This window comes from Plasmodium brasilianum, chromosome 9 (assembly GCF_023973825.1).
Source record: "Plasmodium brasilianum strain Bolivian I chromosome 9, whole genome shotgun sequence".
Taxonomy (NCBI): domain Eukaryota; phylum Apicomplexa; class Aconoidasida; order Haemosporida; family Plasmodiidae; genus Plasmodium; species Plasmodium brasilianum.
In genome coordinates, this window is record NC_090122.1 from 1,913,920 (window position 1) to 1,925,867 (window position 11,948).

The 11,948-nt window shown below is 28.9% G+C and overlaps 2 protein-coding genes across 2 annotated transcripts; one reads left to right on the forward strand and one right to left on the reverse strand.

Moving 5' to 3' along the window:
• Positions 1–1,551: 1,551 nt before the first annotated feature.
• Positions 1,552–7,888, forward strand: MKS88_003018 (uncharacterized protein; the record flags this gene model as incomplete). The annotated part of the gene is made up of 3 exons (XM_067216075.1): positions 1,552–1,668; positions 2,413–7,228; positions 7,755–7,888. The coding sequence occupies 3 exons, from the start codon at positions 1,552–1,554 to the stop codon at positions 7,886–7,888; spliced, it is 5,067 nt and encodes a 1,688-aa protein (XP_067073590.1).
• A 1,399-nt stretch (positions 7,889–9,287) lies between these two features.
• MKS88_003019 (coproporphyrinogen-III oxidase) lies at positions 9,288–11,540 on the reverse strand (the record flags this gene model as incomplete). Its single annotated transcript, XM_067216076.1, has 3 exons — positions 9,288–10,249; positions 10,333–10,729; positions 11,529–11,540. The coding sequence occupies 3 exons, from the start codon at positions 11,538–11,540 to the stop codon at positions 9,288–9,290; spliced, it is 1,371 nt and encodes a 456-aa protein (XP_067073591.1).
• Positions 11,541–11,948: the final 408 nt, after the last annotated feature.

The window sequence follows — 11,948 nt, forward strand, 5'->3', positions numbered from 1 at the left end:
GTAAATAATAGGTAAGCACGAAATATGTATGGTACTATCAGGTTGAGAGTTGTATAGCATAAACACAAATGCAAATTGCTCCCCCATTTTTTAGAATAAAAGAATTGAAAAAAATTGCTTTATAAAATGGAGGGTATATATAGCACAAGAATTGCGATGCATTTGCATGTGTAATATTGATGGTGAGGAAATGGAAGATGGAGTAAGAGGATAAATAATAGAACCTTTTTCCCCCAACTTTTATAATTTTATAATTTTTTTTTTCTATTGTCTATATACACTGATATTACACTGTAAAGAAGTAGGCGCGGTTTGTAAGATGCCTTAGGCTGATACAACATCTGTAGTAGCCCAAGGAGTTAGAGGCATGTTTGGTACATATAGATGTATATATACGCTTACACATATATGTATATATGTACTGCTATCTCCTTTTATGCTAGCACAAAACCACATAAACGAGTTAATTTCTTAACAACATCAAGTGTAATATTTCTTTTTTTTCTTTTACGCCCCCATAAAGGAATGTATTATGTACCATGATTATACCTTTTTTTTTTTTTTTGGGAAAATATTTTCTCTTTTTTTATTTTTGTAAATCAAGTTCAAACTGTTTTTTTTGAAAAATATGTATTCTTTTTTTTATTTAATTTTTTTTTTTAAATACTCAAAAATTAACGAAAATTCCTAATTCCTATTTGGTTCCTTTTTTTCCTTACCCTCCCCCCTACTTTTTTTCATTTTAAAATGAAGTATATGTACTTGTTAAGTTTTTTTTTTTTCTTTTTTATGCTAAATAAAACAAAAAAAAAAAGAAAAATCAAAATAATATTAATGAAAAAAAACACATTTATTTTTTTCTTCATTTTATTTTATTATTTTTTTTTTTTTTGGTTTTTTTTATTTTTATACAATTTTATAATTTAAGTCAATATTTATGTTACCATATATGTATTATATTATGTTCATATTTTTATTGGTTTAAAATTTGCATTTACATAAATATTCAGCAAAAATAAAGGATAATATAGAATAATCTGTTTCCAAAGAAAATATAAAAAGAGGGGAAATATGATACATAAATATGAAGTATATTGTTACGTATACATTCCTATTTGTAAGAATAATGACAGTTTTAAGACGTTTATAAATGCGTGCTTGTATGTGTACAATTTTTCACAAATCGAGATAGAAGCCTGAATTGGCGTACATATATATACATATATATACATATATATACATATATATATATATATATATGAATGTATATACATATATCCATATGTAAATATATCCATTTGTAAATATATCCATATGTAAATATATCCATATGCAAATATATCCATATGCAAATATATCCATTTATAAATATATCCATTTATAAATATATCCATATGTAAATATATCCATATGAAAATATATCCATTTGTAAATATATCCATATATGAAATTATACATATATGCATATATACACATAATAGACTAAATTTTGAATTCCTGTGTGATTTTATCGCAACAGCTTCTACAAAAGTTATATACTTATTTGTAAAAATGTCAACATGGATAAACAAAAAGTTAATATCATTTTCAGAGAAAGTAATTGAAAATGTGATAGACTCCTTTGCCAACAAGAATGCACCAATTGAGAATATTCAGAATATACAGGGGGTAAGCGCAAGTTTGTATACGTGCGTACGTATCTATTTATGTAGACATATGTACGTATGTGATTATATGTATATATACTCCTGTATGTACGTATATATCTACATGTATGTGTATGTATATATTTGTGTATATACCTATAAGTACATATGAACACTTGTATATGTTTATAAGAGCAAAAATGTATCAGCAGTGTGTTCTTCATTTCACATCGTTTCATGAAAATTGGCCACACAGAACACCGCGCAAGCGTCACCACGTGAATGCGTTTATATGAATGGCATTTATCTTTTTTTACCATGTGTTGTTATCGCTCATTTGGAGCAGCTCTAAATATGAATTTTTTCTTGTTATTTAATTATTTTTTGTTTTACATTTTTCGTTATTATTTGTTTTACCCCATTTCATCCTTTTTTGTTTTACATTTTTCGTTATTATTTGTTTTACATTTTTCGTTATTATTTGTTTTACATTTTTCGTTATTATTTGTTTTACATTTTTCGTTATTATTTGTTTTATATTTTTCGTTATTATTTGTTTTACCCCATTTCATCCTTTTTTGTTTTACCCCATTTCATCATTTTTTGTTTTACCCCATTTCATCCTTTTTTGTTTTACCCCATTTCATCATTTTTTGTTTTACCCCATTTCATCCTTTTTTGTTTTACCCCATTTCATCATTTTTTGTTTTACCCCATTTCATTATATATATATTTATTTTTTTTGTTTCCCCTATCCTTCACCCAGACGCAATTAGGAAAAATAATAAGCAAAGTAATCTCATCAAAATATTTTTTCAAAAATGACGATATATGTTACAATGCAAAGGACTTAGACTTCAACTGGAATTTGAAAAAGAGGACAAAAAGGAGAAAACAAATTCGGAGCAGAGTTATAACAAAATCAATTGAGGATGAACTATTTGATGAGAATCAAAATAGAAGGAGAGGAGGAGATCAAAGAAAGAGGAGTGTGCAAAATGGGAGAAAAGGGCAAAAAAAATCCATAAGAAAAAGAATACCACGACAAAGTAGTGACAGCCAGAGTAAGGCGCGTGATCTGAGTATAGATAAACACGGAGAAGATGTTTATAATTATGTGTATAAAGATGAAAAAGATACGAATCAGCTAAAAATTGACGAATCATACATTACTTCTGCACTCTCATTGAATGCTAGGAATGTAGCAAGCGAAACTGATGAAAATAAAAAAGGATCAATGATAAAAAAAGATGTATTATTTAATTCTAGTGTGTGTAGTGTTTTGAGTGAAGTAAAAAATAAAGCATCATCTTTTAATTCAAACGAAGCCGCTGGATATGTCTCAGTGTCTTTCTGTACATCGAATTATTCTTCAGATACGTCAACAAGTGTATCTGCTAATTCGTTCAAAGAATCGTCATCAATCGATACGAATGAAAAGTCATCATCGAACGTTCTGTCATCCTCCTGCTGTTCGTTTAAGACGGAAAAGGCTTCTCCACAAATGGGTCGCAATGAGAAGGAGGCTGTAAATGGGGGCGGTTTGGGTAGTGAGTTGGGTAGCGGCTTGTGTAGTGGTTTGCATAATGATCTGCAGAACAACTCGTTCAACTCCAACATTCTATCAACGGATAAGGATGCATGTGTGATGCAGAAGGAGAGCAGCTTGTGTAAAATAAATGTTTTTGTGAAAGAAGCGAAACTGCTCTTTTTTAACAAAAACGTGAGTATAAGTGATATATCAATATATGTAACAACGATAATAGAGGATAAGAAGTATGTGGGTAAGTTAAGAAAATTGAGCTCCAAAACTTTGCCTATGAACAACTTGACATTTAATGAATGCGTAAATCATAACCTGAAGGACATATTTTCAGATATCGTTATAAATATAAAATATAAAAATCGAAAAAAAGAAAAAGAAGACATGATTTTAGGAAGAGCAATTATACCACTATTTTTACTTTTGAATACGTATAAATGTAAAATGAAAAGAATAAAAAATAAGATAAAATATTGTACGAAATGTTTTTTATGGTTACATATATTTCCATCAAATAATAAATTATTTAATTATAAATTTTTTAAGCCTGTAGAAGGTTTCGAGGAATATGGAATGTTAAATCCATTGTATACATTAGGTTTCTTAAGTGTACAAGTAAAAATTATTTTTAAGAGAAATCCTTTACTTTTAACCTTTTTTAGTAATATTAGGAAGCCCTTATTTTATTATAAAATGCCTATACAATTTGAACCTTTATATTGTCAGTATTATACTGAAAACTTTTTTGTCTATGTTACTCAGTTACCTATATGGTTGTACAAATTTTTTTACATATTTAATTCGAAGAGAATAGAAATTGTTCCTTTGAATTATTATGATTATGTTTTCATTTTTTTTTTTTGGTTATTTTTTTTTCGTTTGATTGTTATATGTCCCTTTTTTCATATCTTTGTTCATCTATTTTTCTGTATCATTTTTATATCCCTTTCGTATAAATATGGTATGATTAGATATAGCAGAAATGTAACATATAACTTTAGGCCAGTTCAGATGAGGAGGAATGAAATGACTTATAAACATACGAAATGTAAGGCAAACACATCGTTATATACCCCTTCTAATGATACAAAAAATGTTCATTTTTTTGATAAGAACAGAAGGATATCTCTTACTGCTAATGATATAGACTCAAATTATTGCAAAAGTCCATGTATTATGAGTGATGATGATAATACTGATAAAGCTTTATCTCCTGGGGATGGGGTACACGTAACTAATAAAAAATTATCAGGCGAATGTACCTCAGCAAAACGGGGGGAGGAAGGTACACATTCCAAAACTATACTAAGTGTTTATGACACATACAAATCTTTCATAGCAAAGGGGGACCTGAAAAATGTTTTCAAGGGAATTGTAATTGATAGTAAGGATAGAAGCAATGGGGTGAAAGACAAAAAAAAAAAGAATGAAGGAGGAGGGGAAGCAGCTTTTAGGGGAAAAAATGGATGTGATGCTAACAGCTTGAATAGTACAAACAGTCTTGTCAACGAACTGAACACTAACAGTAGCTTAAACAGTAACTTAGGCAGAACATTAAACAGTACATTAAACAGTACATTAAACAGCATGAATAAAACGAGTAACAGCAGCGGAAAGGTGGTGTTCTTTCGAATTGAAGAAAACTGCTTTGTGAAAAAGGACGACACTGTGAATGATGATAATGCGAATGATGATAATGCGAATGATGATAATGCGAATGATGATAATGCAAATGATGATAATTCGAATGATGATAATGCGAATGATGGCAGTGTGAAGAAGACAGATGACATACTGAAGGAAGAGAAAAAAGATGCTGGGGTTGAAGCTAATATATCAGTGAGGAAAACGAATGAGGGGAAATTGGACATGCTAAATGTTTCTGAAGAAATAAACAACAAAATTAACAATATGACAAAATTTGCAAAAAAATTACAGCACATGATGTTTGATAGTAAGGACAAAAACAAACTGGATTATTTTGACAAGGGAAAAAGTTTAAATAAATTCATGAGCATGTTCAATGGGAAAAATGAAAAGAGTGAAAAAATTCATTCGGATGGCACGGAAAATGAGCAAGGGGAAGAAGAAGAAGAGAGAGGGGAGGAGGAGGAGGAGGAGAAAGAGGAGGAAGAGAAAGAGACGGATGAGGATGCGTATGAAGATGAAGATGAATATATCCATGTGGGGGAGGAAAAGGAATATCTTTTAAGTGACAGAAGAGGCGGTAAAAGTAAAAGTCAAAAAAAAGATGATCCGGATGACTTACCAAGCAGTGCACAAAAGAAGGTGCAACGTTTGGGTCACAACAAGGGAAGAGATAAATACAATAGAGAGATAGATAAGGAAAAGAAGTACATTCAACATGGATCCAAAATGAATAAGACAGTATACACAAACGATATAAGATTAAATTCGTCATGTACCATATCAGATGAAAAGAGTGTAGATTACCACATGCGAATAAATAATGATGTTATTCCTAATTCACTTATAGTAAATAATAAGAAGATATCAATTAGTAGTAGTAAGATGGAAAGCACAAATATGACATATAAAAATTTTGTTACTCTTTCTTCAGATAATAATAATAGGGGAGGAGATAGTCATTACTGTTATTCTAATAATATATTAGAATCAAAATTTACAAAAAAGAATTTTATTTTAGATACATTTAAGAATAATATGTCGTTATCTAATGAAACAAAAAATACAAATGATATAAAAAAGAAATATTCATTTATGCCAATTGTAAAATCACCATTTCATAATTTTTATTTGTGTATGAGTACTATTGATAATAGAAGTATATCAATATTTTCAAATAATATAGATGTGCCTAATGTACATTTACTACTTAATAGATGTCTGAATATGATAACATTAACTCAGAATTTCACGGGCATATTTACTATAATATATGAGAAGATAAATTATGCATTCAATTGGGATTTTAGTTTCTATACTATTGTAAATATATTAATTTTGTTTTTTTTATGTTATAGTATTTCTTTAATTTTGTACATCTTATCTTTTATTCCTTTTCTTTTTTATCGATTCCTTTTTTTCCTCTTTCTCTCACTGGTTATTATAAGAAGTTATGAGTTAACGGAAGCAGGACATAGAGCTAGTTTATATTACAAGAAAAAGAAAAAAAAATGTAACAGTAAAAAAGGCATGAAATGTTTAGGATTGCAGGTTTATAATAAAATTTTTATTAGGATTATAAAAAATATATTAAAGAATGAAGAGGAGAAATCTATCAAGTATCTCTTTTGGAAATTCATTTTCAAGATTTACAAATATGTTAGCAAGAATGCTAGCAAACATGCATACACAGTTCTTCTCTATATTTCTTTTGTTTTATTTTTTCTAAAAAATTGGTTTAGAAGACTTTTAATATTAAAGGATATTGAGCACATGAAGATAGCTAGGCTACAGGCCTTTAAAAATTTGTATTTTTTTATACATAACCGACTGACCAGGAAGGAAGCGATGTATGCTGGTGCTAGCAGTAACAACAATAATGCAGCTGGCGGTAATAGCAATAGTGCCGCTAGAAGCAACCCTGATGTAAGTAATAGCAACATTGCCACTAGCAGTAACGACAATAATGCTGCTACGTGTGATAGTAGTAACAACACTATGAAAGTGAGCGAGCACAACAATGGCTGTAATAGTAGTAATAGAATAAACGAAATATTCTCTCTTAATAGAAAAAGTTCGGGAGAAAAGAAATGTACATCAACAGATGAGAAAAATAAAAAAAAATTTTTGAATCCACAAGTATATGATACTTTTAGAAGTGTTGAAGAGTGTATTTATTCCTCTAGCGATAGGGAGGAAGCACCTAGTGTAATAAATGATAACAAGGTTGTAAATATGGATGAAGATGACGACGATGATGTCGATTCTGTAAGTCAGCTAACGGATAACGGTACAATGAATGTTAACGTTGATATATTCCTTCACTATTATTTCAAGAAAAGGAAGTACGACCTCTTCAATAACTTCATAAACATTAACCGGAACCATATGTGTAAGTACACCGCGAGGAAAAGGGTGCATATATTAGAGTTGGAGCTATTATGAGAAGAGCTATTTCATCCAAATGATGGAAGTCAACTGACTACGGTCAAGTGACCACTGTCATGTGACTATACTGCCATGTGAATATACTGACATGTGAATATACTGACATGTGAATATACTGACATGTGAATATACTGACATGTGAATATACTGACATGTGAATATACTGACATGTGAATATACTGACATGTGAATATACTGACATGTGAATATACTGACATGTGAATATACTGACATGTGAATATACTGACATGTGAATATACTGACATGTGAATATACTGACATGTGAATATACTGACATGTGAATATACTGACATGTGAATATACTGACATGTGAATATACTATCAAGTGGTCGCACGCAGATAGCTGCCTGTATACCTGAGTCATCGTTTGCTTTCGTGCGTGTTACATCACTGTGTGCACATACGCACGTGCAATACATATTGATTTTTCTTTTTCTTATTTTTTTCAGATATGTACAAGGACATAAACTTGCTGAACCATAATGAAGAACAAAAATTGAACTCGATAAATTACGAGGAATATTTTAATGGCTTAAACAATTACTCAAGCTCGTATGACAACAACAAAAAAAGAAGAAGTTAAATCTGTCCGCAGCCTTATGCAGGAAACACTACAACAGTGCAACTGTTCATCCATGCGACTATATGTGCTGGCTTATTTTGAGGGTTAATTTTAGCCTTTTCCGTTTATTTATTTTGTTTTCTTCACGTTACGATTCTTTCTTTCCATTCCGTTCTGTTCCGTTTTTTTTTTTTTTTTTTTTTTTAAATTTTCCCTTTCTATTTGTTAATATGATCTATGCTTTTTTTTTTTGTAATTTTTCTTAATTAAGTATTAGCAAACTACTTATTCAAGAAATTGATAAAAACATTTTTCACGGTGTGGTAAAATGCTAAACTGCATAAACACACGAGAGCCATCCTGAATGAAAGGATGAAAGATAAATATATATCTTGAATGTATTTCAATCTTCTCGTCACACACATTTTTTTAAAAAATACAAACAAAAATCGTTTTACCAAATTAATCAAACAATATATAAATATACAAAGTGTAAATTTCTTTTTTTTGTTGTCTTTTTTTTTCTTGCTTATTAATTAATTCATAAGGAGAACCCTCTTAACAGTCATATGAGTACCGTTAAAACATAATTGTTTTTTATATGTATCGATTTAATAAAGCAAAAAAAAAAAAAAAAAAAAAAAAAAAAAAAAAGGGGAAAAAAAACCTAACCAAAAATTAAGTTAAAATATTGCAAACTATGGCAAAATATAGAGTATGAAAAAAAAAAAAAAAAAAAAAAACAAAGGAACGGGTAAAGCAAATTAAAAAATTTATTAAAAAAATATATTGACATAAAAATAGAGAAAAAATTGAGAAAAAATAGAGAGTGCCTATTAGGTTGTTTGTCCGTATGGTGTATACACGCGTGTATGTGCACGTGTGCGCTATCTCGTTTTTTTACCACATGAAGCAACTTGTTTTATAATTAAAAGTAGCATAGACAGACTCATATATTACACGAATAATTCAATTGCCGCTTAGCAAAAAAAAAAAAAAAAATTATCTGTATGCGCCTGAATTTTGCCAGTATAGCTACTTTGCTCTTCTGTCTATCGTTATCGTATGTAATATCCATTAGTACGGATGCGACATAAACAATATGCTCATCACTCATAATAATACTGCAAATCATATACATATCTGCGTATGGGCATTCTAAAAAAATATGACTGAAAAATGAAGCAGCGAAAAAATGCAACGTCATCGTGACCTATTTTGTATGTTCTATATACACAAAACAACTTCTGCTAATTTTTTCAATGGTAACTCTATATTTTTTATTTTTTTTTATTTTTTAAAAATAATTATAAAATTTAAGTGTGTTCTTAATTTAAGCTCATCTTATTACTCCTACTGCTCTGGGCACTCCTGCCGCTACACTTGTTGTCTAACCGTCGATATCCACTTGATAACTTACTCAGTATTCAACCCATTTTTTTGGATGTTTTAAAATCTGCAATGTTTCATATTCCCTTGAATATTTTACAATTTTATATTTATAAAAAAAATCGCATTTTAATGGCAAGGAAGCAAACACATTGTCAATTTTTTCATGTTCATCTGACAAATAATCTGAATTTTGTTCATCGAAAATTTCATCTTTTAAATAAGTAGTGGATGAATAATCCTCTGCATTTTCTCTTTTTTTTTTCTTTCTATACGTTTTAAAATTAATAAGTTGTAATCCAAACTTTGTACCTCTATCATATATTAAATTGAATTCAGCATATCTACCCCTACAGACCCTTTGCCAGTTAATCATATTGTCATCATATTTACAGTTTACTGTCTGTGATAAAATGTAAAAGTATGTTTTACGAAGAATTATAATACATTCTTGAATAAAAAAATAAATCATACGGTAACTCTTATCCATTATTGAATTACAGCTATAACATTTACAATCTTTATTTCCGTTTATCTGCTTTTTGTTAGTACTACTACAAGTTGTACTATTGTTGTTATAACAATGATCTTTTATAAATCTCCCAGTTTTTGTAATTTTTCCTGTTTTTATATTATTATCTAATAAATTATCAAAAAATATTCCTCCTATTCCTCTATTTATATTTCTATGTTTAATTCGAAAATATAAATCACACCATATTTTAAAATATTTATAAAATAAATGATTATATTTATCACATACTAATTTAAATGAATGATGGAAATTTATGAACAGTTCAGGAAAAATATAACAAGGGCTTAAGTCACAACCACCTCCAAACCAATGTTTTAAACTTTTATAATTGCTATCAATTTTACTTTTGACATAATTATTTTTATTTGTATTTCCATTTGAGATATTATTTATATTCCCATTTTTGTTACTATCTCTATGGGATGAGCTGTTAAAATTTTTTTTTTTTTTTTCCCCGTCTTGATAAATATTTGAAAGAATCGAAAATTTGAATGTATCGATGGCACATTAGGATTAACTGGGTGTGCAATTATAGAGATACCTGAAGCGTAGTATTTATATTTTTCATTTATATTTCTAATATTATTGGAATTCATTACTTTGGTAATTATTGAATTTATATCATCCGAATGACATATTTTTGTCGTATTAATATATTCCTTATTGTACTGATTAACGCACATTTGTTTTGCTGCTTCTCTATCTATTGAACCATATACACAAGAATAATTAACGGCACACTTTTCAAATACATTTCCATTTTCCAATATTCTGGTAATGCCTCCACCTAAATTCTTCTCTTTTTTTGCATCTTTTCTAATCCATACTTCTTCTCGGAATTTATTTGAATCCACTGACTCGATCAATCCACAAATATTGTTCTGTTCTGTTTTTAGCAAATTCTCCCACAAATTTCTGAAATACTCATTAGGACATACCTGCAGTGTGGTAAGGGGAAAGAGGGAGAAAGGAAAAAAAATAAAAAATAATATATGAGAGGTACGCCTGTGGAAGCATGCTACATGAACCAGCGACAAACGGTAAAACACATAATGTGAGGAAATGTAACACTATTTCTTTACATATCAGAAACTAGCATTAATGCGGGCAAGGATAGTACGAAACGAGGGACACAATGGATAACAAGAGTCAGAAATGTGCATAGTCGCAGATATACATGCATGTGCATTCACATTATCTGTGCATTTAAATAAATATTGTGTACCGCAATTTGGGATGATCTTTACATATGTATACGTGTATATACATATGAACATATATGTGTATATACTTATGCACCCATTTATCGACATATGTATGGACATATTTATGCTCATATTTATGCTCATATTTATGCTCATATTAATGCTCATATTTATGCTCATATTTATGCTCATATTTATGCTCATATTAATGCTCATATTAATGCTCATATTTATGCTCATATTTATGCTCATATTTATGCTCATATTAATGCTCATATTAATGCTCATATTTATGCTCATATTAATGCTCATATTTATGCTCATATTTATGCTCATATTTATGTTCATATCCATCTACATATGCATCAACATATCTATATACATATCTATACGCATATCCATCTACATATGGAAACATATATATATCCACATATCCATCCACATATATTTTCCCCTATATCTACATGTACAATCATACGTTAGTGGTCCAACATAACACACATAAAATGCAAAATGTTCGTTTTTCTCTTACCTCATCTTTCATTTTATATTGAAAATATTCGTTTTTCAAACGTGCAAGAATTTTTAACTAATATGCTTTTTTACAGATTATTAATGTATACATGTATATAAACATGTAAACATGCATACATGTATATATACATGTAAATATGCATACATGTATATATATGTACTTAAATATATTCCTTCTTTTCGTCTCTAGAACAAAAGGTTTTTTCCTTAGATTAAAATAAACAAAAAAGCATTTCAGTAATTATGACGTTATAATATAATATTAAAAAAGTAGAAATAAAAAAATTGGAGTTACTAGTTTACAAAAAAAAATTAAAAAAAAAATATACATATGTATATGTATACATACATACAAACAAACATGTATGTATATATATATATATTTATTTATTTAAACGAATAAACAAAAAAATTGTCA